The sequence below is a fragment of the Frieseomelitta varia genome, unplaced genomic scaffold (genome assembly GCF_011392965.1).
Source record: "Frieseomelitta varia isolate USP_RPSP 00005682 unplaced genomic scaffold, Fvar_1.2 scaffold_185, whole genome shotgun sequence".
Classification (NCBI taxonomy): Eukaryota; Metazoa; Arthropoda; class Insecta; order Hymenoptera; family Apidae; genus Frieseomelitta; species Frieseomelitta varia.
The window spans coordinates 532,374-559,085 of record NW_025109583.1 but is presented as its reverse complement, the minus strand read 5'-3'; the positions used below and the strand labels follow the sequence as shown (position 1 = coordinate 559,085).

General features: G+C 37.9%; 1 protein-coding gene across 1 annotated transcript in view; it reads right to left on the bottom strand.

Moving 5' to 3' along the window:
* Positions 1 to 18,299: 18,299 nt before the first annotated feature.
* LOC122539003 (neurotrimin-like) overlaps positions 18,300 to 26,712 on the bottom strand; it is a 222,907-nt gene continuing 214,494 nt past the window's right edge. The window contains exons 4-5 of the mRNA XM_043673562.1: positions 21,250 to 21,408; positions 18,300 to 18,580 (exon numbers count right to left, since the gene is read on the bottom strand). Coding sequence (XP_043529497.1) covers positions 18,327 to 18,580; positions 21,250 to 21,408 — 413 coding nt within the window. The 3' untranslated portion in view covers positions 18,300 to 18,326. The remainder of the gene's footprint in view (positions 18,581 to 21,249; positions 21,409 to 26,712) is intronic.

Here is a 26,712-nt window from a genome sequence, read left to right as displayed (position 1 = left end):
TCGTCGATCTCGATGCGTACTTTCACTCGCTCGCTGCAACGATACGAACGCTCGAAAGGAAACGGAGAAAGTAAGAGTACGAAAGAGCAAAGTAGTTTAAATTGTTTTAAAAACAGCGAAAAACTCGACACGTTTTGAACTACTACGACTCGAAGTTTGAAATTTCTTGAAAAATTCTTGAATCTTTAAGGTCTCGACTGTCTTGAAAGCGTTGACAGTTCGAAGTTTCAAACATACAAAATTATTCACGCTTTATATTTTATTTTATTTTTTAATTTTTTTACTATTTCTTGATTTTTAATAAATAAAAGATAAAAATAAAATATATAACAATAATAATATTAATAATGATAATAATATTAAAATAATATTTATGAACGATATAACAGAATCAATTTATAATATCAACTTTGTAGTATTAATATTTATAGAATCAGTATCGTAGAATAGACCGTGAATCATTTTCAAATTAACATACTTTTACGCGAAGTGTACGATACAGATTTAATGTTGCTTTCTGTGGTGTCGCAGATCTCGTCGCTCGAGGCAAACGAAAGTAGAAAAAAGAAATTGAATAAGACCTAATAGCTGCCCATTTCACTTCTCCTTTCCTTTGCTCCAGGTTCAACAAGAAACGACTCCCACTTTTCTCTGTTCAAAGCATCGTTATTGCGTTACGCCTCCCCAAGAAACAACGACAACAGCGAAGGAACAATGAGAGGAAGCGCGCGTACCGGCCGCGAACTAATTTGCGGCGTGCAAAGCCGTAAAAATTCAACGCCTCTCGGAACTCACACGCGTCGCCGGCCGTATTTAAAAAAGGAGGGGAAAACAAAAACTTCCCCTCGTCTTTTTCTCGTTCTCGTTCTCGTTTTCGTTCCCCGCCGCCGCTTTCTCTCCTTTTCAAGCGTTGTCAACTCGCACAACGAGAACGAACCACGAGGAGAGCACAGAATCGCGCCGCGTTCGCGAACAACAGACCCCGAGATCAGAAAACATCACGGCACGTCTGTCGGTGTTCGTGCTTTCAGGGTTAAATGTCTTTCATTGTCGCCTGTTGCCGATTTAATGGCTCGCTGTTCTCGCGCCTGTTACCGATTTTCGTTCCTCGCTCGCTCCGATAATGTAGCCGATAGAAAATTTAACTGTGTTGAAATGGTTCGTTGCCTCGATAATAGAAAGCACGGGTTTTTATTCATTTATGGGAGATTTTAAAATATGCGGAATTTGCATGGAAGGAATTACATTCCCAAGCATGTATTCTATAATACGTAGTATGAAAAGCAATTTTCCATCGAGATCCTGTTTTTCTCATTATGTTACAGAAAGCACAGATTTGCATGAAAATACGCAATCTGTATAGATCAAAGGAAAATCGTTCGCGACGCGCTGCTCGAAAGTGAAAAAAATTAAGCGCCGGAATTTCAGCGCAACGTGTCCTTTCGAATCGTCCAAAATTAAATAAATAAATTATGGTATACAATTTAGAAAATATACCGCAAAGCGATATGAAGTATTTTCCATTGTGCTTTGTTACATGTATTACGTGCAATTTCGTCAAATTAATTGCCAAAATGATTATCCCCGAAATTTCAGATTCCCCAGAGTGATTTCATCGAATTTTACAAAATTCCAAAAACACGCAATCTCTAGGTCACAAACAGGCGATTCATCCGCATTAAAAGCCGCGAGAAATAGAACGCTGAAATAAAAAGTAAGAAGAAAAGAAGATAAAAGAAAAAGAGGACCTGCAGCCCGCGTTGAAACCTCGTAGCAGCCGTGTTTCAGCGCAAAAATAATTCTCGGCTGGCGCAGACACCGTGTAAACACGTTTCACGGCGAAGAAGAGCCGGAAGAGCGCCAATATTTCATTGTATCGCGCGACATTCGCTTATGAAACTTCTCCTTCTTTCACTCGGCGTGTAAACACCGTTCGCTGACGAATTTTTCCGTGCCTGTTTAACCCTTTTGTACAAAAACTGTGGCTCTGAGCGAAAACTGCCGAGTCAAATTCAGGCAAAATTTGAGGGAAAAAACAACGGTAACGACGGTTTGAAATTATCACGAAATTATCACGAAATTGAAAAAGAAGCCAGTCAAAAAATAAAGAGGAAATGAATTAACCTTCGTCGTTTAAACATATATTTTTAACTGCAATATATGTTACATATTCGTTAAAAATCACCTCGCTGTGATTTCATTTGAATCCGATTATTCGCTGCACGTTGTGAAAACCACACGGCATTCGAGGATTAATGACCGAAACACTTCAATGCTCGTGGAAATCTACATTAATTAAATGTATTTTGTTTACATCAAGGATCGACCAAATGCGATCAAATTTAATAATATTAACCTGTCGATGATCAAGCAGTGTAATCGTAATGTCACGAATACTTCAATTTCTTTAAATTTCACAAAACTTTCGAATCCGAGTGGAAGAGATAGTCGACGAGTGTCCGATTTTTAATTTCATATTATGCAAAATAATTGAATCGCGGTAGAAAATAGTTGTATACGGTATAACGCAGCCGTAACGAATTTAATAAAACGAAACAAAGTACCAAGAAACTTCGACAACATCGCAACCGTAACGAACGCGTCTCGGTTCTCCGAGTCTGATCCGATACGGCGCACCTCCACTGGGAAACATCGACGAGAAATTTCAGCCAATTACGAATTTCCTACCTACCGTTCGATGAAAAAAAAAAAAAAAGAAAAAGAGAAAAAAGAAAAAGTTCATTCTCTTCGCGGGGAACTGCGATTTAGCATTTTTCGCGTAAAATCGATAAAAAAAAAAAAAAAAAAAAGGAGAGAGAAAATAGCCGGGACACTCGTGTAATTCAATCCCTTTCCTATTTCACGAAACAACGCTCGAAACGAAAACGTTCCCCTCTAGAAAATTGAAGCGTTCTTAAACGCGCAAGAGGCACTCGTAATCGTCGCCCTCCCCCTAAAGTTCATTTCGATTTTCGCTGAAAGGGCGCCGAGGCCGATTCGGTGAATAGTAATTAACTAGTAATTAATAGCCGAATAGTAATCAAACACCCGAGTCGAATAACCTAAAATATCCAATAGCAATATAATGATTGGTTGTGTTTCGTGAGCGCAGCTTCCTTTCAATCGTGTTACTGATACTTCGCATTATTGCTTTCTAACCTAGATTTCATTCTTCCAATTGTAATTTTCCGCTAATTGCAATTAATTATTGTATATCAGTGTCACGAGAAATTTTCACTTCGTTAGATCGAAGTTTCAAATTCTATTAAAAAAAAAAAAAAAAAAGAAATGAAATCTATCGAATTTCGATGTTTATTTATAGTTCGTTTCGATACACGTATCCGCAGCTGTAAAGAAAAACACCGCGTGCGACGATATCAAAACAATTTGAATTTATGCATTAATTGGACCGTAGAATATATATTTATGTATCTGTCGGAAAAGAATTCACGAGGACCGGAGCCTGTTGGTTCGAAACTGCTACGTCAATTATTTTGGAATACGATGGTTATTTGTGATTCATTCCGCTTGCTTTTTATTTCTTTATTTCGTACAAAATAGAACGATCAAAATTATATTCTATGTTTTTATTTTATACCAGAAGTAGCACGCAGTTGTATGTAAGTGATACATACGTAAAAAGAAAGAGGAACAATATTGCGCAAAGTGAAAAGAAGACAGAGAAGTATTAAACAAAATATTAAACGAAATTTATCTCAAAAGTGAAAGCAGAGTTTTTCTCTACAATCGCAGATTTAACTTTTTATTAAACTTTTTATTAAAATTATTAAAAAAGAACTATTTATTTATTTATTTATATTTATTCATTTATATTTATTTATTTATAATATACTGACGACTAATAAATATTACTTGTTTGATATGAGTCTTCAGATAATTCTAAACTTCGTATGCAACAACTCTAATAAAATAAAATCATCAATCAGTTACGTTAGACGAGGAACTGCGAATCCCTCCGTGAAGAAACTTTCATACGAATTATTCTTTCGTATCTTCAATAGTTCAAGAAATAACAACGAACGTGCTGTACGTACTGCAGCTACTGCAGCCTTGTTAAAAAAATATTTCACCAGATGCCTAGGAGTAAGAGTTCTTTTCTCATTTTCCTTCATCTCTCTCTGCCTCTCTTTTTCTTTCTTTCTATTTCTCGTTTCTTTTTTTTTACGGCCGCTCTATTATTTAATTGCCCTCCCTATTTCCGCGCGTCGACTAAATTTCACCGGCAAGGATACATCCCTGTTTCAGCGGATACGGTAGATTAAGAACGGAACGTCTTACTTTACTCTCTTACGTTTATCGCGAATGAACGCCGTCTCGGAGGCAGAATAATTTTCACGATTAAGCTTAACGACCGACCCGTATCCACGCGAGCAACGCGAATTAATTAGGAAAATTCCGAGTAACAATCGCGTATCGTGCCGATTATTCCGAGTCGCTTGTCGTTGGATCGAAGACTCGCTCTACGAAGATGGTAGCTCTGTTAAAATAAAAGGGTATTTGGGGAAAACAGAATTTTCTATTCATTTGCGCGTATGTGACAATATATTATAGTTGGACTGTACCTAATGACTGTAACTTTCAATTCGTTGCAATCTCACGTACAATAGGTTGCAAAATTGTTCGCTTGAAGTTTTTTGCAATACAAGTTTCAAAATTAAGCTTGGATATTTATTATTTCAATATACATCGTCATTGGAGTGAATTTCGAAATTTATGCTGCGAAACAGCATCAGTTGCTCAATCTCGAGTTCAAATTAGAAGAGTACGAATATTTCTACGAGTCGCTGTACGCTTTGAATACGAAAAGTCTGAATATTAAAAATTTGATCATTTCATCTATTAAATATTGTTTCATTCATTATAAAGTGTTATTATTATACTAGAAAGTTTTCACTTATTTTTAAATACATCGATAGAAATGGTTCCAAGTAACATGCAAAAATTACGATATTAATTAACTGATTAACTCCTGAATCATTGTTCTGAACGTGAGGTCATGTTAGTCGAATTAGTCGAAAAATAACAAGTAGCAGGGAAAATTGGAAAAATAAACCCTTGTTCGAGAAGAAACGAACGGAAGACGTAATTGGAATCAATTTTATATTAGAATAAATGAACATAAGACACACCGCGTCATTATTAAAATTCTTATTTGATTAATATATCGCAATTTTTAATGAATATTCCAATTACTTTAACAAATGCGCCGATAAAAAAATGAATCTTTTTCGAAAACAAAAAAAAATATATATATATCGGAATTTCATGCGATTTTGCTCGCGAAATTTATCGCTTCGCTTTTAATTTATCTGTAACGATCTCATTAAATTAATAGAGACGAGCGATGGGGAATAACGAAAAAATTTACACGTCTCCACTCCAGATTTTTCGAAATAAATTACGACTGGTAAATTGATTAACGAATCCCACGATTAGTAATTGAACGTGACATTGTGAACAGCCATATGTATGAATCACCGTATCAATTATTCTATCACCGTATAATTTATAAACGTTTGTGATCGAACAAATCTGCAACCATAACGTGGTTGCCTGGCGAATAAATTAATATCGTAGCAACAAGAAGATTAACGCGTTTTCACTTTGAATATTTCATTTGCGTGAAAAAAATTTTACGATGCTCGTGCAAAACGGATTAACTCGTTATAAAACTTTAGAGATCTTCCACTTCTCACACACGACGAGTGAAGGGTTGATTTTCGGCAAACTACGTCGTCTCTATTCATTCATTCATTTATATTTCACCGAACAAAATCCAATTTTTAGAACTGAAAGCATCAATTACTATATAAACAAAAGTACATCACGAAACATAATAAGAGAAATGTACAGAGTGTGGGCAATTAATTTGATGGTAGAGCTATTACCTGACTTTAAAGAGAGTATTTCTACTGTTGACTAGGAAAGGGGACAACTAACTCGAAAAGAAAAATGGAAGAAAGATGGGGAAAACGGATGATGGATCTTTCGTTTAATTGGAGGCAACACGTCTCGTGTATAAAGGAAGAAAGAAAAAGTTAATACAATTTAAACGAAGAAAAATACGTACAACGTCTGTATATCATGTCTTTAGGTCGCGTCTCCGCACACGTTGATTTACCAAAACCATACAACATGCATATTCATGGGGATAAAAGGATGCTAGCTTTACGAAACCTGTTTGGCCGACAACGTTAGAATTTGTATTTCATACTCGAGTATTTACAGCTTTCAAGCTTCAGTAAAAAATGTATTTAAATAATCAGTCGTAAGTCTACGTACATCTGTCAAATTTAAAATATTTAATATGCAATTATATAAAGGCAGGGCTTAAAGTAGGAAAATAAATATTCTGGACACCTTGTTTCAATTAATTAAAGAAAATTGTCACACGCACAACACGCAAAGCCAATAAAATTTATTCCGGTAACATGACAACAATTTGATGATACTTTATTTAAATAATTCCTTGCTTTCCCGATCAATCGAATCAAAATCAAAGTTCGACAGACTTACGTATGCTTACGTCTGCATTTACTTCGATATATAACATTTTTCTCCGTTTCATCAGAAATAGTCTCTCCATTCCGTGCACGTTTGATCGTCTTCTTATTACACAATGTTTCGCTGCAAACTTTCGATGAAAGACAGATATATGAGAACAGTGAACTCCCCTCCTCGTTACACTCGACGATGCCGCGCCACCTCTCGAGCAAACACATCGTGTCCCGATGTACTAACAGACTCGTACCCTTCACACCCTTCGTTCATCCGAAACAACCCGATCCCCCCACCAACATCGCCGTGCAAACTTACCGGAAGAAAATTCCTCGGTAGCTTCGCTGCACATCAGTACCTGGAGCTCCTTTCCTCTCCCGCACTCGCTCGCACATAATCTCGCCCTCTTCCGCCTCTTACCCCGCCGCAAACACCTCTTAAAACGTACAGGAAGGCACGCTCGCGACTCTCGGCGTCCTCCTCGAGTGGCAAACAGCAGCCAACGGCACGAACGGCCGAGAGGAGAGGAGAGAGAATCTGTGAGATCCGTTCCTACAACCTGGACCCCAACCTTCGCTTTTCCTCGTTCACTCTCGCCGCTCGAGGTCGTACAAGAAGCTGACTGCGAGTCAGGAGGCAAGGTGAAAGGGAGGGAGAATCAGCGAGACACGTTAATGAGTTTTTCGAGGGACGTGCCGGGCGCGGAGACGATCGACAAGAGCCGGGAATTAGAGGCGAGAGACTCGAGGAAGAAGGGTCGCGCGCGCGTCTGGCCTTCGTAAGAGAGAAAAGCGAAAGAGAGAGAGAGAGAGAGAGAGAGAGTGAGAGGAGAAAAAGAAGGGAGGAAGGAACACGAAGAAGCCATGGCCGCGGCCGTGGAGATCGATCTCTCGCAGTTTTAAATTTAAATAAACGCCAGCTCGTAGCCGATAAGGCCCCTCCGGTGCTTCGTGCCCCTTTCCACCTCTCGCTGCCGGTCTCGTGCAGCCTCGGTGGCAATCTTTCTTCTTACCGGCTCGTAGGTAGCTGGGTAGACGGGGTAGGTGCCGCGACAGACGTGGAAACACGGCCGCGAGAGATCGATATCGAGGGAAAATCCGATCATTATTGTGCTTCTTTTCACGGTCTTAAAAGGTTTCCGCGGCAGTTCCCGGGGCTCCTTTCGCAGCAGCGGTGGAGCTGATTGAAATTTTTTAGAGAACCATCCCTCTTCTCACCCACTTGTGCCTCAGTTCTAGATTCTTCTTCTTCCTCTTCTTCTTCTTCTTCTTCTTCTCTTTCTCTCTCTCTCTCTCTCTCTCTCACTTTTTCTTCTTCTTTTTTATCAATTTTTTTCATTTCGCCCCCTCTTTCCCCCCATTTTCTTGTTGGCATTCATCGTCCACGTTGCTCGATCGAATAATGGAATCCTTTGAACGACGGAGGAAACCTCGCCGGCGAATTATGATTTGCATGTGCAAAGCGGATTTCGCGTGCGTTCTTTTCGTTCGATGGAGAGATAAGTGGTGATTTAATTAAGTAGCGGGGAGTAATGTTGCCGGTTTATTTTGCTGATGATCGGTCGGTGATTTTTCGACGGTGGAAATTTGAAATCGGCCACAGCCGATTTATATTGTGCAATTAGTTGCAAATATGTGGCTCGATCGTTGTACATTCCGTAAAATTGATTATCGTCGCTGTTGGAAAATGACAGAGGTATCAATAATTCAGAGTCGTACGATCTAAATGGTGCTTCTTCCGAAGTTTCATTCAAATGAATTGAGTTTAATGATTCGTAGTTCTCTCTACGACAGAGATAGAAACACATAGCTCAATGAAGAGACTTTCTGATCAACTCGATGCAAATCCCTTTTGAAGACCACTGTATATCTCATTTTCCCGACTTAGTTTGTCTCTTGGTAAAAACTTCATATTCACGACGAAAAAGAAAGAGAAATAAATGATCCAATTTGTAAATACTTTTGTTAATAGCGAACAGACTAAATTTCTATTCAACTGATTATAATCTACCCTTCAGTGTAAATGTTCAATTTTATATCGATTTTACATACTGTGTACACATTTTGCAAGAAAAGAAACTTTTTTAGAATAATTCCAAGCACTCTTTCATAATAATTAATAAAAATTCTTTTATGAACAGCAAACGAATTAAATTTCTGTTCAACTGATAATAATCTACTCTTAAATATAAGCGTTCAGTTTTACATACTGTGTACACATTTTGCGAAAAAAGAAACTTTTTTAGAATAATTCCAAGCACTCTTTTATAATAATTAATAAAAATTCTTTTATGAACAGCAAACGAATTAAATTTCTGTTCAACTGATAATAATCTACTCTTAAATATAAGCGTTCAATTTTATATCGACTTTACATACTGTGTACACATTTTGCGAAAAAAGAAACTTTTTTAGAATAATTCCAAGCACTCTTTTATAATTAATAAAAATTCTTTCATGAACAGCAAACGAATTAAATTTCTGTTCAACTGGTAATAATCTACTCTTAAATCTACTCTTAAATATGTTCAATTTTATATCGATTTTACATACTGTGTACACATTTTGCAAGGAAACCGTGTCAAATTGACAGAGAAAATATGGTTGCTTATACTCGCGATCTAGTTAACCGTGCAATGCCTTCGACGCGAAAATCCCCAGCCCAGCCGATTCAAAGCGTTTGAAACCGATTTCAGCGTGAAGTGCCCGGCGAAAATCCTCCTTCTCGCCGCGGCGGAAAGAATCGTGCCGGCGAGAATTTCTTTGCTCTCTCTTTCTCTCTTTCTCTCTCTCTCTCTTTCGCCGGGGATGTGACGATTGATCGCGAATTCGCATCGGTAGATTAGCGTGCCGCCACGAAATCGCATTTTCGTTTGGTTCGAGGGGCAAATGATTTCGGGGCTTTAGCCGGATAAACTGAAATCGATGGGTTCAAACGGCGATCTGTAATATCGGCGAGGAAACACGCGAATATACGCCGGTTGCGAGCAGGTTTCCAATTTCCTCGCTGCTCGGACAATTAAATTACAATCGGCAAACATGATAAGCACGGTGCTCCGGAGCGAAATGAATATTTCAAGGAGGCGTCGTTTAAATCAAAACGTCAATCCGCGCTGCCGCGTAAACCGAGAGTGAGAGAGAGAGAGAGAGAGAGAGAGAGAGAGAGAGGCTGGGGAAAAAACGGAAAAACGAAATGAAAAAAAGACTCGACCCGGTTGTGTTGTCGATCTCGCACGACGACGGTGACGTTCGACCACGAATACACGCGCCGCGTGTTCTACGGGCCAAAGGGCGCTCGGAAATGCGCAATCGACGTTCACCTGGACAAATGAAATGCGATTTCGAGGACTTTCGAAGCTCGTAGATCGATCGAAATGGGAAATCTACGCGAAAACAGTCCGAGAACGGTGGAAATAATTGAGGAATCGGTTAGGGACGTTCTTCTCGCACGTGTGAGTTTCGTTTTTTTTTATTTCACGTCGCACATCTGCGCGAAAGTTTCTTTTTACAACAGAGAGGATTTTTTACATCTTTGCATTCTGCACCTTCTTGCACATAAATCTCGATAAACAAATAGAAACGTTTGATAAATTTCTAGTTTAATGGTTCCTCTCAATTTCGGCTATTTCACTACATTTTTTTTTTCTTTCTTTCTTTCAAAGTAACGAGAATTATACAGTTTATTCTGTTTTCTCCGTGAGATTTCTTATTAAAGAAATAGCCGAACTTGGGAAAAGCCGCTAAACTCACCAAACGAACTTGATGTCTCGACTGTGTAAAAATCCAACACGGAACAAAACCGAAACATACTACAAGTATCTCTGCCGATCGAGATAAAATGAGCAACCGAACGCGACGACATTTAAGTAGGATAACGCTGGAAAAGTCGGCGAGAATCGAGCGTGGGAGGCGCGTCCACGCAGCCAGCGGTAATTTTGTTTCCGCGTTAGCGGGTGGCTTAATTTTTGCCACAACACGTCTGTCGGCACGCGGCTCGTCCCGCGTAGATACGGCACGGATTTTTCTCGTTGCTGATTTTAATAACAGATTGCCAGTGAGGCAAGGAGAACGAGGAAGGAAGAAGAACGGCGGAAAGGGTCGAGCGCGAAAGGTGGCGAGAATCTGGGGAGGCAGGGTGGAAGCTGAGTCACTGCTTATACGTGACTACGACGGTACAACCGCCTGCCTCCCCCTTCGTTCAAACCTAACCCCTCTGCATTCACCGTGGTGTCTTGCAGTTTCGTTACCTTCGACCTCGATACTCGCAAGTCGATGAGTTCCTCCGAACAGATTAAGCTCGATTGGATGCGTTCTTTTATGCTTCTTCTTCCTTTTTTCTTTTTTTTTTTTTTTTTCTTCTTTTTCTTCTCTTGGCCGCGAAGAATGGATTCTCTGATGTAGAAAATTAGGGTGAGACACGTTAAGGGAAATTATGTCTTCGAGTGTCTGAGACCGGAGGAAAGAGGAATTGCGAAATTAGACATTTTGATAATCGCGAAGATTGGATCCTCTCGCGTTCAAAGTTAGAATGTAAAGTATTAATCTTCCAGACTGAAAGGAAGATAGATTTGATTGTTCGTGAAGGTTAAAATGATCTTTTATCAATGTGTCGATTAGGATGGCGTCAATTTTTTATCACATATCTTTTTCATCCTATGTACGTTCTCATGCAGATCAGTCGTACGTCCAATTATTAATTTAATACACATCCCATTTCCAAGAGAAACTCTTTCGGGGAAACTGGAGAAGCATATTTGTAATTTTGTCGTCTCTCGACGTTGGTCACAGAGAATAAGGAAGCAGAAAAATACTAAATCAAAGGATTACAAAGGGAAAGTGTAACTAAAACTTTAAAGCGATGAAGAATAATATGGTCTACCGTGATGTTCTTAAAATTAGAGATCTTCTTAACTCGTTTGCGGAGATTCTGAATAAATGAAGAAATGTTCTCCGTTGAGCACGCGCGTCTCTTTCATTTCTGACTGCGGGACGTGCATAATCCAAAAACACGTGAAAAACCAACCAACGATTCCAGTAACGTGCAGGCCACGCTCTCAGCTCGACGCGTGCGTATTTTTAATTTCTAGACACAAATTTGCGCACGACAGACAAACTAAAGGCCGTGGAATTTGAGTTTAGAATTTAAACAAATCGCACGATGCAACCAACGATACCAATAACGCGTTTATTCCACCAATTCTGTGCGAGCGACAGAAACTTGTAAAGAAAAAAAAGAAAAAAATCAAAAAAAGGAAAAAAGAAGAAAATAAATGGTCGAGAAATGTACGCGACTAGTCGCAAAAATATTGATAAAAATTGCGGCCGACGGTGGTATTCGAACAGTAAACAATGTCGAAACAATACACCTGAGAAACGAAATCTCGCAACGAAATAAAATCTTGTTTGTCAACGATCAAAACGATCCGATAGCTCGGTTCGCATATTCATCCGCGGGCCAGCATCGCGCATCTCGCCCAGCCAAACCTTACGTGCATCCATATTCAACGCCAATTAACCGCAACGATGGATTCGTTGAGGAAAAAGAAAGATCGAATCGAGAAAGGTTAAAAACGTCGACCAACGAGACGAGCCAGCGTGTTTCGCGGTTCCCGTAGAAATGTTTGAACGCTGTTTGTATTGGATATTCGAATATTCTGAAACATGACGTGGAGGTCACTTGTCTGAAAATCTCGAGTGGTTGGTCTTAAACTCTCGAAAATTTTGATGTAGTATTTGAAAGTGTGAATAAATGCAAGTACATCTGATACTTCAAATTATGACGATGTCGAGTAAGCTGACAGATTTTCAAACTTAAATGAAAATATGTTATTTCCTTTTTATGTAATTTTTATCTATTTTCGGTGTATAAATTCAAAGTTCCGTCCTACTAATGCATAGAACGCTCAAGTCCTATCTTTAATTACTTCAATTTTCATTAAACAAAACTCTTACCTTTCAGATACATACATTTCTCCTCGCCTTGTACTGAAACACCTCAACTCTCACCTAATCGTCAATTGGGACGAGATATTTACTGTAAACTGAACGAGTAAAATCATGTTGCATAAAAGAATGTTATCATAATCATTTTGCTTGAAACGAATCAAAGTGCTCCTCGGCCAAGGAGACGGCGACGAGAAAAAGCAGAGCCCAATTTTCGGCTCATTTCCCCGTTTTGTCTGATTCGTCCCGTTTTGTCCTGCGAGCTTTCTGCGAGTCCTGTGAGATCCCGCGAAAAAACGCAGACTCGCCAGCGTGAATTCAAGCGCAACGCCCATTAACCGTACGGCGGCCGTGTCCAAATTAAAAAACGTCGACTTACTGGACCTCCGTTCGTGCTCCCTCTCTCTCTCTCTCTCTCTCTCTCTTCACTTTTTCCCCTCTATCGCTCTATCTTCCTCTCGCTGCACTCCGTAGATTACACGCGATCGATAACGAGTGCTTTGCAGAATGCTACCGCCCCTGCTTTGATACGTTATGCACACGATGGTCCGGACGTGTGCGTGTTTTTTTTTCTTCTTTTTTTGTTTCTTTTTTTTTTTTGAAAAACGAACGGACACTCTCCGAAAAGAATAAATGGGCCACGTTACGCGGCACGCTTCTAAAGGATTGATTAAAGTGAAGCCTCGCGGCGTAAGAGAGAAGAAAAAAAAAAAAAAAAAGGAAAAAAGAAAGAGATGGAAGAAGAAGGGCAAAGCGTCAGATGCAACACTGTTTCGGCGTGTATCTCGTTATCACCCGCGTCTCCGTCTGTGAATCTGAAAACGGTGATAAAAGGGCGGATTCGAGTGGGATTCGTTAGCTCTCGTCGAGAGCGGAGATTGTTTCGTGGCACTGGACGAATTAACAATTTAGAGAGGCGCCGTTCGAGTTCTCGTCTTCTTGTTTTCACGCGTCTTTGCATATTCTGCGTCGCGCTTGAACCTACGGTGACATGGTTCGATTGCAAATTGGGATGGTGGAGAAAGTTGGAAAGGAAAAACTGTTGGAATAAGCAACACGTAGAAGAAAGAAAATGTCCTATTGAATCGAATCTGAGAAAGAGGATAATCGCGTGATATCGGAATAACTTCGAAAAACGAGAACATTCCTCGAAATCTGGGAAATCTGATGTAAAAGTTTGCTTCGAGAAATTCTTGTTGAAAAATGAAAAACACATCTATATGTGAATAATATGAATAAATGTGAAACGCGTGCTACATTTTGGAATAGCTCGAAAAGCTAAAATATAAATTAAAGGAAAATTTAATAGACAAATCTATTCATTACTGTTTTCAATCGTAAGATACTTGGAAATATATCTTTATTTTTATCTTCGTATATTGTTACAATAGTATACTTGAGTCACTTGAAAAATATCGAATTAAATTATTCTGGTACCAGAATAACGTAAAGTGTTAAAATATTCAATAGGGAAGGAAAGTGTAAAACTTTGCTTTAGAAAGTAATTATGTTACTGTCAAAACAAATTTGACCCAAAAATAGTATTTACCAAATTATTAAATCTGGCGCGGTGTTACGTATAGACGAAATTTAATTGTCACTTCCTGAAATAGTTCGAAGATCAACTCGAGAAATAATATCTATTTCTTGAGGGCTTCAATTGAGTAAAAGTGAGCCATCGTAATTGACATCTGACTAACCGCGGAAATTCTAAGTCGGTCAATTCTCCGAAAGCTATCTCGAACCAGCGACAGAATACGAGAGCGACGGAAGTAGATCCGGTGGCACGCGACACGCGCAAACTCTGCGGCGAATTAACCATTCCCACTTCCATTTAACTTAAACAACACGTTCCTTTGACAATTGAGACGGCTCGATCGCGTCTGCACAAGACTTTAGGAACCGAGAGCAATCACCTCGATGCGATTTATCAAACACGCGAAGTCGGATCACTTCAATTGGCCATTATACTCTAAAATGAAGTTTTAATCGCGGTTAGTAGAGGATTTAAAATCGAGGTTCGATCTGTTTGACTTTCTCTTCACCCTTTATCGCCGAGGTGCCTTGGAACGCGTAACGCTTGAGATAGAATTTACGAAACTCTTGAACATGACTTCGGTTAATTTGTACTTGAAATAGTATAGCACACTACTGACCATTTTCTTTTTTTTTTTTTTCTTAGTGATTTACTGTAGATTTGTTTAAAAAAAAAAGCGAAATTGCACGTGATACGAGATAAACAATTTTCTATCGAGAGTCTATTTTTCTTTTTTTTTTTTTTAATTATATTTTCAGAGATATGGATTTGCAGAAAATACATACACGTATTTACACATTTCCTCGAGAAATACAATTTAGATAATAATTATCTATTACAAATAAACGTAATTAATCAATTTCACGATTAGACGGAGTCGAATTTCTGATACAGTATTTCAAAGCCAAGAGAATTTTTAACGAATCTTCAATGAATTAAAAAGAAACTCGCAGCCTTATGATTAAAAGGAATATTTAGAGAACCAAGAAAATTTCAAAGGTACCAGGGAGCAAGAGGATTAACATTTAATACTATAATTTTTTCATTTTACTCAGAATAATTCTACCAATGCATTTTTATCTGTATTTCGCTGTCAAAGAGAAAGTTTCTAGTAAAAGAATCTTTTGCAAAAAAGATCCTTCAGTCATCCGAAATTATCCAATTATTTGTATAAAACGAAGTGTTGCAATACGATAGAAAAAGTCACAGTCAATCGCGAAGTATTTTAGAAAATGTAAGAATTTGAAAATCGATCGAACAAACGAATGCTCGTTCGCCATCCCAATTCGATTAAATTCGTGAATTTGTATCGTATCGTTTATTCCATTCAACCAGTGTTAGTGTAATAAATGAGCATGAATTTGGTCGAAGCATTCGTTCGCTTGCTCTGGACGCATCGTTGCATTCGTTTACTAGGAGAGATAAATAAATCGGAACGAAAAATCGGCTTTAGTTTACTATACGATTACCGTGCACATTAAAAAAAATTAAATTTTTACACATTATGAAACTCTTCTTTTTCTTCTTCTTCTTCTTCTTCTTCTTCTTATTATTATTATTGTTATTATATCAGGTAGACTTCAGTCAAATATTGAAAATTTGACAGACTTCTAACTAACTATATATCGGAGACATTTTACGTCCTCAATATACGACATATGATAGATTTGACAAAGTTATAATTAAAATACAATTTATTCTTTTGCACAGAGTATCGATTAAAGGATCAAAAGACATACGATCCCATTTGAAACAATGGAGAGAAGACCTTGAAATCTCCGAAACCCTGCCAGCTACAAAGAGAAAGAATCATACAATCACATTACACCCCTAACTGAATGACTACCTTTCGTTAACAAAGACCCTTTGCATCCTCAAGAACGTCAGTAATATTTGAGACGCGACAATAATTAGTGACTACTCCATAGAATATTTTATTGAAAAAAGAAAATTAATACCTCACAATACTACGTCATAGTTTCTCCTTGCATCGAATTCGTACTCCTCTCGTAATCCCCTTGCTTGATACACAGCCAAGTGACATGGATTCCGTGCAACTCGTTCTTACGAGAATCCTTACGATAAACTTGCGTTCTTCGACACGTTTCACGCAGAAAATTCTATTTTCTTCCCCCGCGAGTGGCGAGTTCCTTCCTTGAATTCCAGCTCCGAGCCGGTAATGCATATCGCGGACAGAACTATTACATTACTCGATCGCAATTTGACTTCAAAGGGCCCGGGGTAATACTCGTTGACAAAAGCCTTTGCCCGGGAGCACCGGCTACAAATGGAATTAAAGGACGCCTAAAAGGATAATCCTCGGCGCGCATCCGCCGAGAGACCAGCGGCAAAAACATCTCCCCCTCTTTTCAACCCCGGCAGACCCCGTATCAACCCCATCCAACCCCTTCCGCCGGTCTCTGGCCCTGAATCGCAATTCGACGCTTCTTTACGGCGCCGCTAAATTAATTAGTCTCGCTTTAACTAAAGGGATAACTCCTTGGTTTTCGTCTCTTGAAGAGGTGTGTGCATGCGCGCGCCACTGCACGTGGCTCGATTTTCTTACGGGCGACCGTGCAACAACGAAACCCGGCATTCTGCGTGGACCCCTGCCAGCTTTTTTTTTTTTTTCTTTTTTTTTACGTTCGTTTGTCGGCAGCGTTATCCCTTTGATAACAGGAAGACGGCGACCGTTTCGTTTTTTTGCTTGTACTCTTCGAACGACACGGACAATTTGCCACGCTGTACACCGTTTTTTGCCTCGAATGAGGTGAATTCCTTACGTTTCGCGCGCGAGAGGGGATGTTACATTAGACGATAGTTCAACCCCTTCTATTTTTCTCTTCTCTCGGCAATTAACGCTGAATAACTGAGCGTTCGATCTTCGACGCTGGTTTTTTCTTTTTTTTTTCTTTTTTTTTTTTTAGCAAAGGATTTTCCAGCGGAAGAAAATTCGAATTTTAAATAAAGGGATGAATTCAGGGAAGTTTTCGAATGATATTCAAGTGCGAAAAATACACTTTAATATTACACTATCGACGTCATCAGTGTTAATCTTTCATTTCTCCGATTACGAATAACCATTACGAATGATCAAAATATCGGCTGCCAGTGATCATTATCGACGACAGAAATTTAATTAAATTCAAATTTTAAATCACATTTGTTTAATTACTCGTCGACGATGGTTCCTGATGATCATAAAAAAAAAAAAAAAAGAATTCCAGTCATTTATACACAAAGTATAAATTTCAAGCATTTACAATGCAACCGTAATTGTTTCATTGAAGTTAATTAAACTTTTAAAATTCGTCTCGTCTCGCTCTCCTCTTTCTAATCCCCCTTCTATCCACGACAGTGTGTAAAACTTTCAAACCTCCGTGTCATCGAATTTTTCTATCGGCAGCTTAAGGATAACCGGGACGTCGCAATAAACGGTTCGATACGATCTTTCATTGGCAACAATCGAGCTTCGCGAAGGGGTGGAAACGGGGAGAAGCTGCTGAAAAGGCACACACGCTCGGTATTTAGGAGGAGCAGTAACGGCAACAATAGGCAAGTATACGTGATAGAAACGGAGCAGTAGTACGTCGCGGTTCAACCAACCGAGCTTACTTTTATATCCCACCACCGTTGCTCTTCACCGCGCCGCGCCGTTCGCTTTTACACTTTCGCGCGAGTCAAGCATCGTTCCTCCGTCTCGTTTTCACCCCTTGTCTCTCACTTATCCGCCGCCCCTTCCCCCACGGCCCCGTCTTTTTTGCTCTTTTTGCGACGATAGAAGGAACGAGAGAGAATGAGAAAGCGGCAAAGAGGCTGCTTTGTCGCCGGACACCTTTCTCTATTATTAAATTGTATGTTCTTCAACCCCTTATCCAAGCTTTACACCTCGCGTCTCACGTTCGCGCGTTTCAGACAGACGTCCCGCGTTTCTCTTCCCTTTATTTATAAGTTCTAGATACAGATCTCGCTTTGAAAACGGGGGAAATGACGTTGCACAAATCAACGAACAACAATGGCATTTGATGTTTTATTTTTACGAGCTACTTTATTGCTCGAACGCAAGGATCGCAATAATTCCGTGATTATGGGATAATTTTTCTCTAGTTGCAAGTTTCGAATTTCGTGGATTCAACTTTGAAAACGTACGAGAAATTGTTATTTAACTTGACGAACGATACTTAAGAACGTTTGAGTTCTAATTGGCATTTAACGTGCAAAAGTATTCTGAATATCACTAGAATTCTGTATGAGTTCTCGATTCAAAAAATCAGAACGAAAATCTAACAACCAACTGATTATTGTATAAACTGAAACAAGAAATTTGTCTAACTTAATTTTACTACGTCAAACATTTCAAATGAATTCTTAATTTGTTTAAAAAGAAAAAGGGAGAAAAGATTGAACGAATGATTGATTAAAATATAGGTTGAAACGAAAGTTATTCGCTTACAGTCGACAGAGACTTTGATCTGCTTGCTCACTGTCGGAGGGACGCCATTCGTCGCGATGCATAAATAAACGCCCATGTCCAGTCTTGAGATACGCGTGATATCCAGTGTGTCGCCTTTCCACTCCAATACTGAAAATAATAACCGACATTTTAGCGTGACACGTCCGATGCGTTTTTGTCCTCTTCCGTTTGACGTTGCTAAATAACCACTCGACCGTGTCCGAAAGCTAATTTTATTTAATTGACAAACGAACGAGCAGAGATGGAGAAAGATGGGATGGGAAAATGCCAAATGAATTTATCTTCGTACGGACTCTAATATCGAAAATTCAATAAATCGCCGATCCTTTGTTGATGATTTCAAAAATACATTCCTGAATGTGTTGATTTTCCAACATTTGGTCATTATTATTTCGTTAAAAATTCATTCATGGAAAAGCAAATTTATTATTTGTGATATTTGGAAGAAATAGTGAAAGTTACAATTTCATAATTGTTGTATTGCGAATTTTCATGCAGATTTGTATTTTCACGAGTACGAAGATAGAAAGAAAATAATAAAAGAGATTCACTATTTTAATTCATTATTTTCGCCATTTTAATTTCTTCGGCTTACTTTTAATAAAAATACTATACACAGTAGTAAGTAGATTCAGATAAAATTTTTGTTCAATTCTTCAATTTAAGTTCAATATAAAAATTCACTTCAGAATAAAATTCGAGAGAGAATCGAGACCAACTCGGAAAAAAAAGTTATTTTACATTTCAAATGAAATTGAAAAAATTTTACATCCCTACGCTTGCATCGCTGCAAAACTGTTTCATCAAAGTCTTAACCAGCCATCCTCAGAATATAATTTAACTACCAACTCGCAAACGCGGAATCAGTTTATCACCTGACGAACACGTTAATTACATATTCCCTTTTTCTCGAGTCGAGCAACCGCGTAACGCTTCCCCACCCCCGATGCGTTTTAAATAATTCCCACCACCCTCCTACGGCCGGAACGAAAATTTTTAATTTTTTCGCAAAGCACGAAGATCGTGTTCTTCAACAGAGTTGACGCGTTGCTCATGGTATCATCTTGTATTTATTTCGATAAATTGGTATGCTCTCTGACCCGCGTAGAACGCCCGCGTGTAAAAATAAATTCAAACCGCGTCGTTCCTCGTCGAAATCAGTGGCCAACGTAATTACGCGATATATTCTTCGCGCCGGTCGTTAACGAGACATCGAGTTCACGAGTCACACGAGTAATACTCGAAATTGCGTGACGCGTTAATGAGGAATGCCTTCGTTCTTCCTTCTTTTCCATTAAATGCACTGTCGTCCGACAAGTTTTCGTTTCTCCCCTGTCTTCTTTTTCAATTTTCCTTTACTTTCCTCTCCGCGAGCAACGTGGATCTTCTCTAAGACCGACGGCAACACAGTTTTCTAAGGTGCAGCTGTGTTTGATCTTCGAACAGAAGCCAGACGAATGTCATTATTTTTAATTGCCGCGCGGCTCTCCTGCTCGCCGAAACTATCGAAACACGGTCACGGATCGATGTCAGTCGTACTCTGAGCAGAACGTGGATTAAGGGGGAGGGAAATGTACGGATGTACCTGGTCGATCGGACGTTTTGGAAAAATGAATAAATAATTTTGTTCACTTTTGTTTTTCAAGCGTGCCAAAGGAAAATTCCTTACGATCCAATCGTTCGTTCGTTTGTAAATTTTCATACGCGTTACATTTCTTATATATATGAAGGTAGAATTTTATACTATATATACGAAATATAATAATATATATAATATATAATAATATATGAATAATAATAATATAATAATATATATATTAATAATAATACGAATAATAATAAAATATATTTATACGAAAGTAGAACGTTCATAAATAAATAAAAAAAGTTAGAGTATGATATGAAAGTGAAATAATTAAATAAAATGTTTCTTTTCGATAGAGTTTCTTAAAATTCTGCGACTTCTTAAGAGGTTAATTTTGGTATTTTTATATCAGCACACATGAACATATGTATATGAAGGTATCGAAAATTAATCAGTATAAGTCACTTTTCGTTAAAAATAATTTGTTTTCAATGAAAAAGGAACCGAACGAAATAATTTAATCGCGAAAATAATATGATGTTATAATAATTATCAAACTTATTTATTTCGTCGTCTGAAGATTTCGAAAATAATTCTCTCTTCTCTTGTAATTTCTAATTAAAAGTGAATTATACGTTTCTGAATTCTTCATGGTCTGTAAGAATTAATAACTTTTATATTAGACTTTTTACTTCTTTTATCAACGTCAGATTGAACTTGTAAATTCAACTTGTAAGAATATTCAACGAGTTTAAAGATATGCAACAACAAAAATTCTATAGTACTTGATATATACCGAGAAAACGTAACGAGCAAAGAACTAGAGCACGTGAAAAGCAGTGAAAAAGATAATCATTGAAAAGTAATATCAACTTTCAATGCCCAGTTGCAATAATATATCATCATTTCCCTAAACTCGGTTGTCGTGGTAATATCATATCTATTTTTCCCATATTCTGTTAAAACACTCTCAGTCTCTTTTTACACGGAGAAACGATACGATTGAAAATTTGATCCAAAATGCACAGTCAAAAATATGTATCTATCAGTATCGTTTCTACACGCGAATAAACAGCGTTTAAATAAATATCGATTCTTTTTACGCAATACACATGTACAGCAAAGTGTAAAATGAGACCGAGGTACATCGTGGTAATGTTAGTTCGACAGTGTAATAATGATGCGTATTTACCAGAGAACGTTTTGTTAATCGAGATCTTCGAGCCGTCGTCTCTCTTCCAACTTATGGCTGGTTTGGGGCTGCCAGTCGCTTTGCACGTTAGACTCACGTTCGCCCCTTCTCGCACAATGACGTCTGACGAGGACTGGTAGTCCTCTATATTTGGAGGCACTGCGAACAAAAACACGTGCGTCTGTAGATGTACGTACAATGTTTGCCACGAACAACAATAACAAGGCTGCGCTGAATCAACAGAGAAGGGAGCACGGTACCATAAACTAACGCGCAAAATCGGTTGAATCCTCAAGCGGAATTTTCTGCAGACGTTCGTGAATATTACATTCGACGAGACAGACTTTTTCTAGATGTCAATGAGATGTCATTATGTTCTCGTCTCTACATCATTCGTTTCTGCTTGAGACTTTTCTTATAAAACGTTGTGCGTGTTTATTTTTTTAACACTTTTAATAACAAGCCAGGCCAGAGTAAATACGAATAACATTCGTTTTTAGAATATTTGACGAAAATTACATACAACATGTTGTAACTATTATACCACAATTATATGTTATACGTATTAGTTTTAACACTGACGACTAACAAATGACTAATTTATAATTACTTCAGAGTAGTTTCATAGATTTGAAATATTGCATTTTGGAGATTTGAATGAAAATTGCCTGATCTTCATTGTATTCATAAATATTTTCCCATTCCTAATATTTTAAATTCAACATTCCTAGTATTTTAAATATTTTAGCTTGTATACGTTCATCCAGTATGTAACTAGAAACATTTTATCCGAAATAATTATTTCATTTTATTTTTACCTCAGACTGTTCGTTTTCTTCAGAACTCGAGGATTGATTACTTTTTCATAGCAAATAATTGTAATAGGAAATATTTATATTTTTATTTTCTATTAAACTATATTATATTTCCCATTTATAAGATTATGGTTTAATTTCTCAAATTTTTACATTGTAGTTCTAGTATTAGACATAGTAACAAATAAAAGTCCAAAACAAAGTTATATAAAATACGAGAATATAAACTCACGATACAAAGTTGTACACCTACATGCGAACTATATACCTTACACGTAAATAAATAGAAATTCACTCTTTATTTATTGTTAATTATTCACCTTTTTACTATCAAGGGACAAATTAAATTGGAGAAATGAAGGATGCTTAATGCACGTAGTAATTTATTAACTAGCTAATGTTCAAAGTATCTGATTTAATTTTGTATTTTATACTCTCTACAATGGATGGATAGTATAACTCAAGCCCATTTCATAAATTCCCCATACTCACGCCTCATAAACTTTCTTCTACCTACATTACTGTACATTAACCTTATTTTAAAAAATCTCCAGAACTTTGCCAACTCGGGTACAGAAAATCGGACATCGTCCTATCGCGGCGAATATCTAAAATCTAAAGTCTGTCGGGACTGCTCTGTAGAACCTCTCGCAATCTCTCGCGCGGATCGAACAACCCGACAGAGCCCTGCCCCTTTTGTCGACCAGGAAAAACCACATCGAGCGCAACCGTCAATCGCGATCAACGCGGCCGCGATCGCCCGCGCAAAAAAGAAGAAAGAGGAGAAAAAAAAAAAAAAAGAAAGAAAGAGCGACGACGTCGAAAAGACGAAGGCGTTTGGTCAGATCCGACAGCGGTCACAATAATAAAATTTGCATGACACAGGCTCGGCCTCGAGTGGACCCAGATCGAGAACGCTTCAAAGAACGCAAAGACCGGCCACAGGGGCGAGCAAGAACTCCTGAATGAGATTCTTTCATATGCAAATCGAATTCAAAGTAAAGAGAAAGAGGAGAGAGAGAGAGAGAGAGGAGGGAAAAAAGCAAGAGAGGAGAAAGGAAAGAAGTGCGAGGGGGAAAGAGGTGGAAGAAGTTCGGTTCGGCGAGGTCGGCCAAAAGGGTTTGAAGACGATGGTGCCGGGGAATCCAGTTACAACCGCGGAAACGGCTCGAAAGCGGCGGAGTTGGAGAGCCGGTACGAGCAGCCAGAAGGGCAAAGGAAACGAGAAGTGCGGCCAGATAAGACGAGAGAGGAAGAGAGAGAAAGTAGGAGGAAATCCCCGTTAAAAAGTCGTAATCACCGATAAGAGGCCTTTTCCTCGGTGGAAGGAATGTCTTGAAGGACAAGCTCGCCGCCTCGGGCATCGCCGCGACCACAGCTCGAAAAACGCGCGCGATCCAAGACGGGGAAAGTTTTGTCGGAATTTCGTTCATGTTTCAACCCGGATGCTTTTTTCCCCCCTCCGGCCGAATGTTTCTAGATGAAATGTTTTTATGGGAAACGAAAGAGCTTGTTTTTCCCGTCTTTTTCCCGAATTTTGTCCATTGTTTACCCGCAGTTTTTCAAGTGTGTGTGCGTGTGTGTGTGTGTGTGTTTTTCAATTCTTTTATTCGTTCATTCGATATGAAGAGAGACACCCGAGTACCCGGGCTGCGTTTTAATTTGCTCCGCGCATTGACACTTTATCTTTTGTTACCTTCGAGAACTTGTTTTCCCCCTGTCGTTTTTTTTTTTTTTTTTCTTTCTTTCTTTTCTGTCATTTTTACGAACATAATTTCTCGACTCGCATCTTTTCGTGAAAACGTGTTACGGTGGAGGCGGAATTTTTACGTGAAATTATTACAAAGTGTCCGTGATATCGTAACTGGTAATTCTACGTTTAAATATAAGTCCAAAAGACTAATATTTTTTTTTTTTTCGCCGAGAGAACTGGATTTGAAAATTTGCAACTTGGACAATTCTAGACTGGACAATTAATTGGACTCGCATTTTTATAAGAATAATTTAAAAAAATTGATGCTTGAATAGAAAATTAATTTATCTGTTAAATATTGTGAGAGTATCATATAAAATATAGAATACAAACTGGAATAAATAATATATACGAATATAACAAGTTGAGTATGGAAACTAACCATTTTATTTAGGATATATGAAAGATAAATTGTTTTATTTACAGCTAGACAAATCAATAACAGTTATAAATAAACAAACGAACGAGATAAATAATAAAACAGAATTTTATTAGAAACGAAGCCTTAAGCTGAAAAATATTATTAATATCTTTCCAACGTAGTTTTCCATGTACAACACCTTAAAACTCCAATTTTTCACACTTTGTAGATCACTTTGCAAGATATAGATAATTCTGCGAGGCTAACAAGTGGCTGTTCCTCGATAATTACTACGAATCGGCGGGATTACACGGAAAACCGTGCATTAACGTTGTAAGCGATCAAAAATCTCCGTTCTGGCGAGCGTTATTGGTTGGGAAAGATGCGAACGGTTTGTCGTGGGTAAACGCGATAACGCGGGAATCGATATTGCGGTCGCGAGATTGCCGCGTATAATTCAAACGACGATAAGGCGAACGACCATAATGAAACCTCAAGCAAATCCAATTTCCATGTGAATTGCTGCCGATTGTCGTCCGAATGACAGGAGCGAACCACCTGTGATGAATAAATAACCCGGTAGAAAGGTGATTTCATTCGGGCGATCAAGTTATACTGAATGTCCCACGAGTCGCGAACAATCCACTGGAGGATGATTTTGTGATAAGCGCAAAAATTAATCGGGAAGAAAGGACAAAATTCGTTCGTTCGAGGCTTCGCTTTCGAAGAAAATCAAGTATGTAGGTTCATCAACTAATACTTGAATTTAGCCGATTCTGGGATAATAACAGGTGGTTGTTCTACCTATGAAAATGAGTCAAAAGGGTGGAATACAAATTTCATTCTATTGAGCGATTGTAAATTACAAGACTGTACGATGAAGATACGAAATTCTAATAATACTTTTTTTTTATATTATGATGTAAAGATTGTGGTAATTTAATTAAATTATAGTTTGCTTTGGGACGTAGTTTAAAAAAAAAAATTTTTTTCCTTGTATTCTCTGTTAGATGAAGAGAAATTAAATAATTATACATACTTGAAATTACTTAACGTTTTTAGCGTGCTGTGTATGTAATTTATTCTAATATTATACTATTTTATCTATATTCGCTGTTTCCATTAAAAATTTTAAAAAGTGATATCCGAAACGAAGTTTCAACTTTGAAGTGTGTGGACTTTGTGACAACCAATTTTTAACTAGCTTTGTGAATATGTATCTAGCCATGTAGATAGTCACCAAGTAATATAGGTCAGCATGTAGTCAGACACCTGGAGATCAATGTGACGATATCGCTTGCTCAGTTACTTTGTTAACTTGCTATTTATCGATGAATAGAAATAACATTCGATTAATTAATAGATTTAAATATAATCTGAAAAAGAAACATTAGATTTTTACTTCCAATTTAATCTTCAACACAAGAGGGATACATGTGCTGTGAAATTCGGTAGAATAGTTATTTTATTGACAAGTAAATATTAAAAGAATTATGTATATTTGAAATGCCACAAATATCATATATTGTAATACTGTTTCGATCTTAATAGTACATTCCATAAATCAGAAAAAATAAAATATGAAGATGATTACATAGCTGTCAAGTAGTATAGGTTAGTATATGATCAGACTGGTCAGGTAATCAGTACGATAAAATTGCTCGTTCAATCACTTCATTAATTCGCTATTTATCAATAAATAGGAACAACACATAATTACTTGATAGATTTAAATACAATCTATAAACATTTTATAAAATACACATACTACATTCCTTCAAAATTCCAACAAAAGTGATATACCTGCAGTAAATTGCAGAGTTTTAGAACAGTTACTTTTCTTTCCTTCGAAATTGTAAAAAATGAAGTAATGCATCTTCACATACGTGAAGAAATTATAAATATTATAAATTATAAATGAAAAATTATAAATATTACACTATAGTATAGTATAACTGCTATATTATAAATATCATGGGCACCTAATCTTTGTAAAATGTATAACTCACTTTTCGCTCTCACTACATATCCGCATTTTTCGCAAATTAACGCGTTTCTGTTATACGCAATCAATTCCTTTCTCTTTTTTCACTTAATGATATTATTTGACGTGATTATCAATCAGTTTACAATTAGTATGATTAATGACTCGATGTATTCAATGTGGCGTTAGGCATCGGTGATTCGCAATAGTTTCCTGTCATTTGACCGAATGAATTATTAATGGAAGCGATCATTAACACGTGCTTTTTCCCCTTGGATCTTTAGTCCCACTCGCGCAGCGAAATTTTGAATAATTAATTTTTCGAAACGAGAGACGGGAAAGCGGCGACCGCTGTGTTATTCTTTCCTAGACCAATATTACAGGAGACGTATAAGCAGGCCGTATTGAGGATAAGAGGAAGCACTTGCGCTGTTATTAAAATCGTATTAGCGTGGATTCATTTTCCGCGGAAGGCTCGTGGCTCGTTAGAAGCGCGCGCCACGTTTGAGAGAGATACGCCATTAAAAATTAGCGCAACGTCAAACCGGCG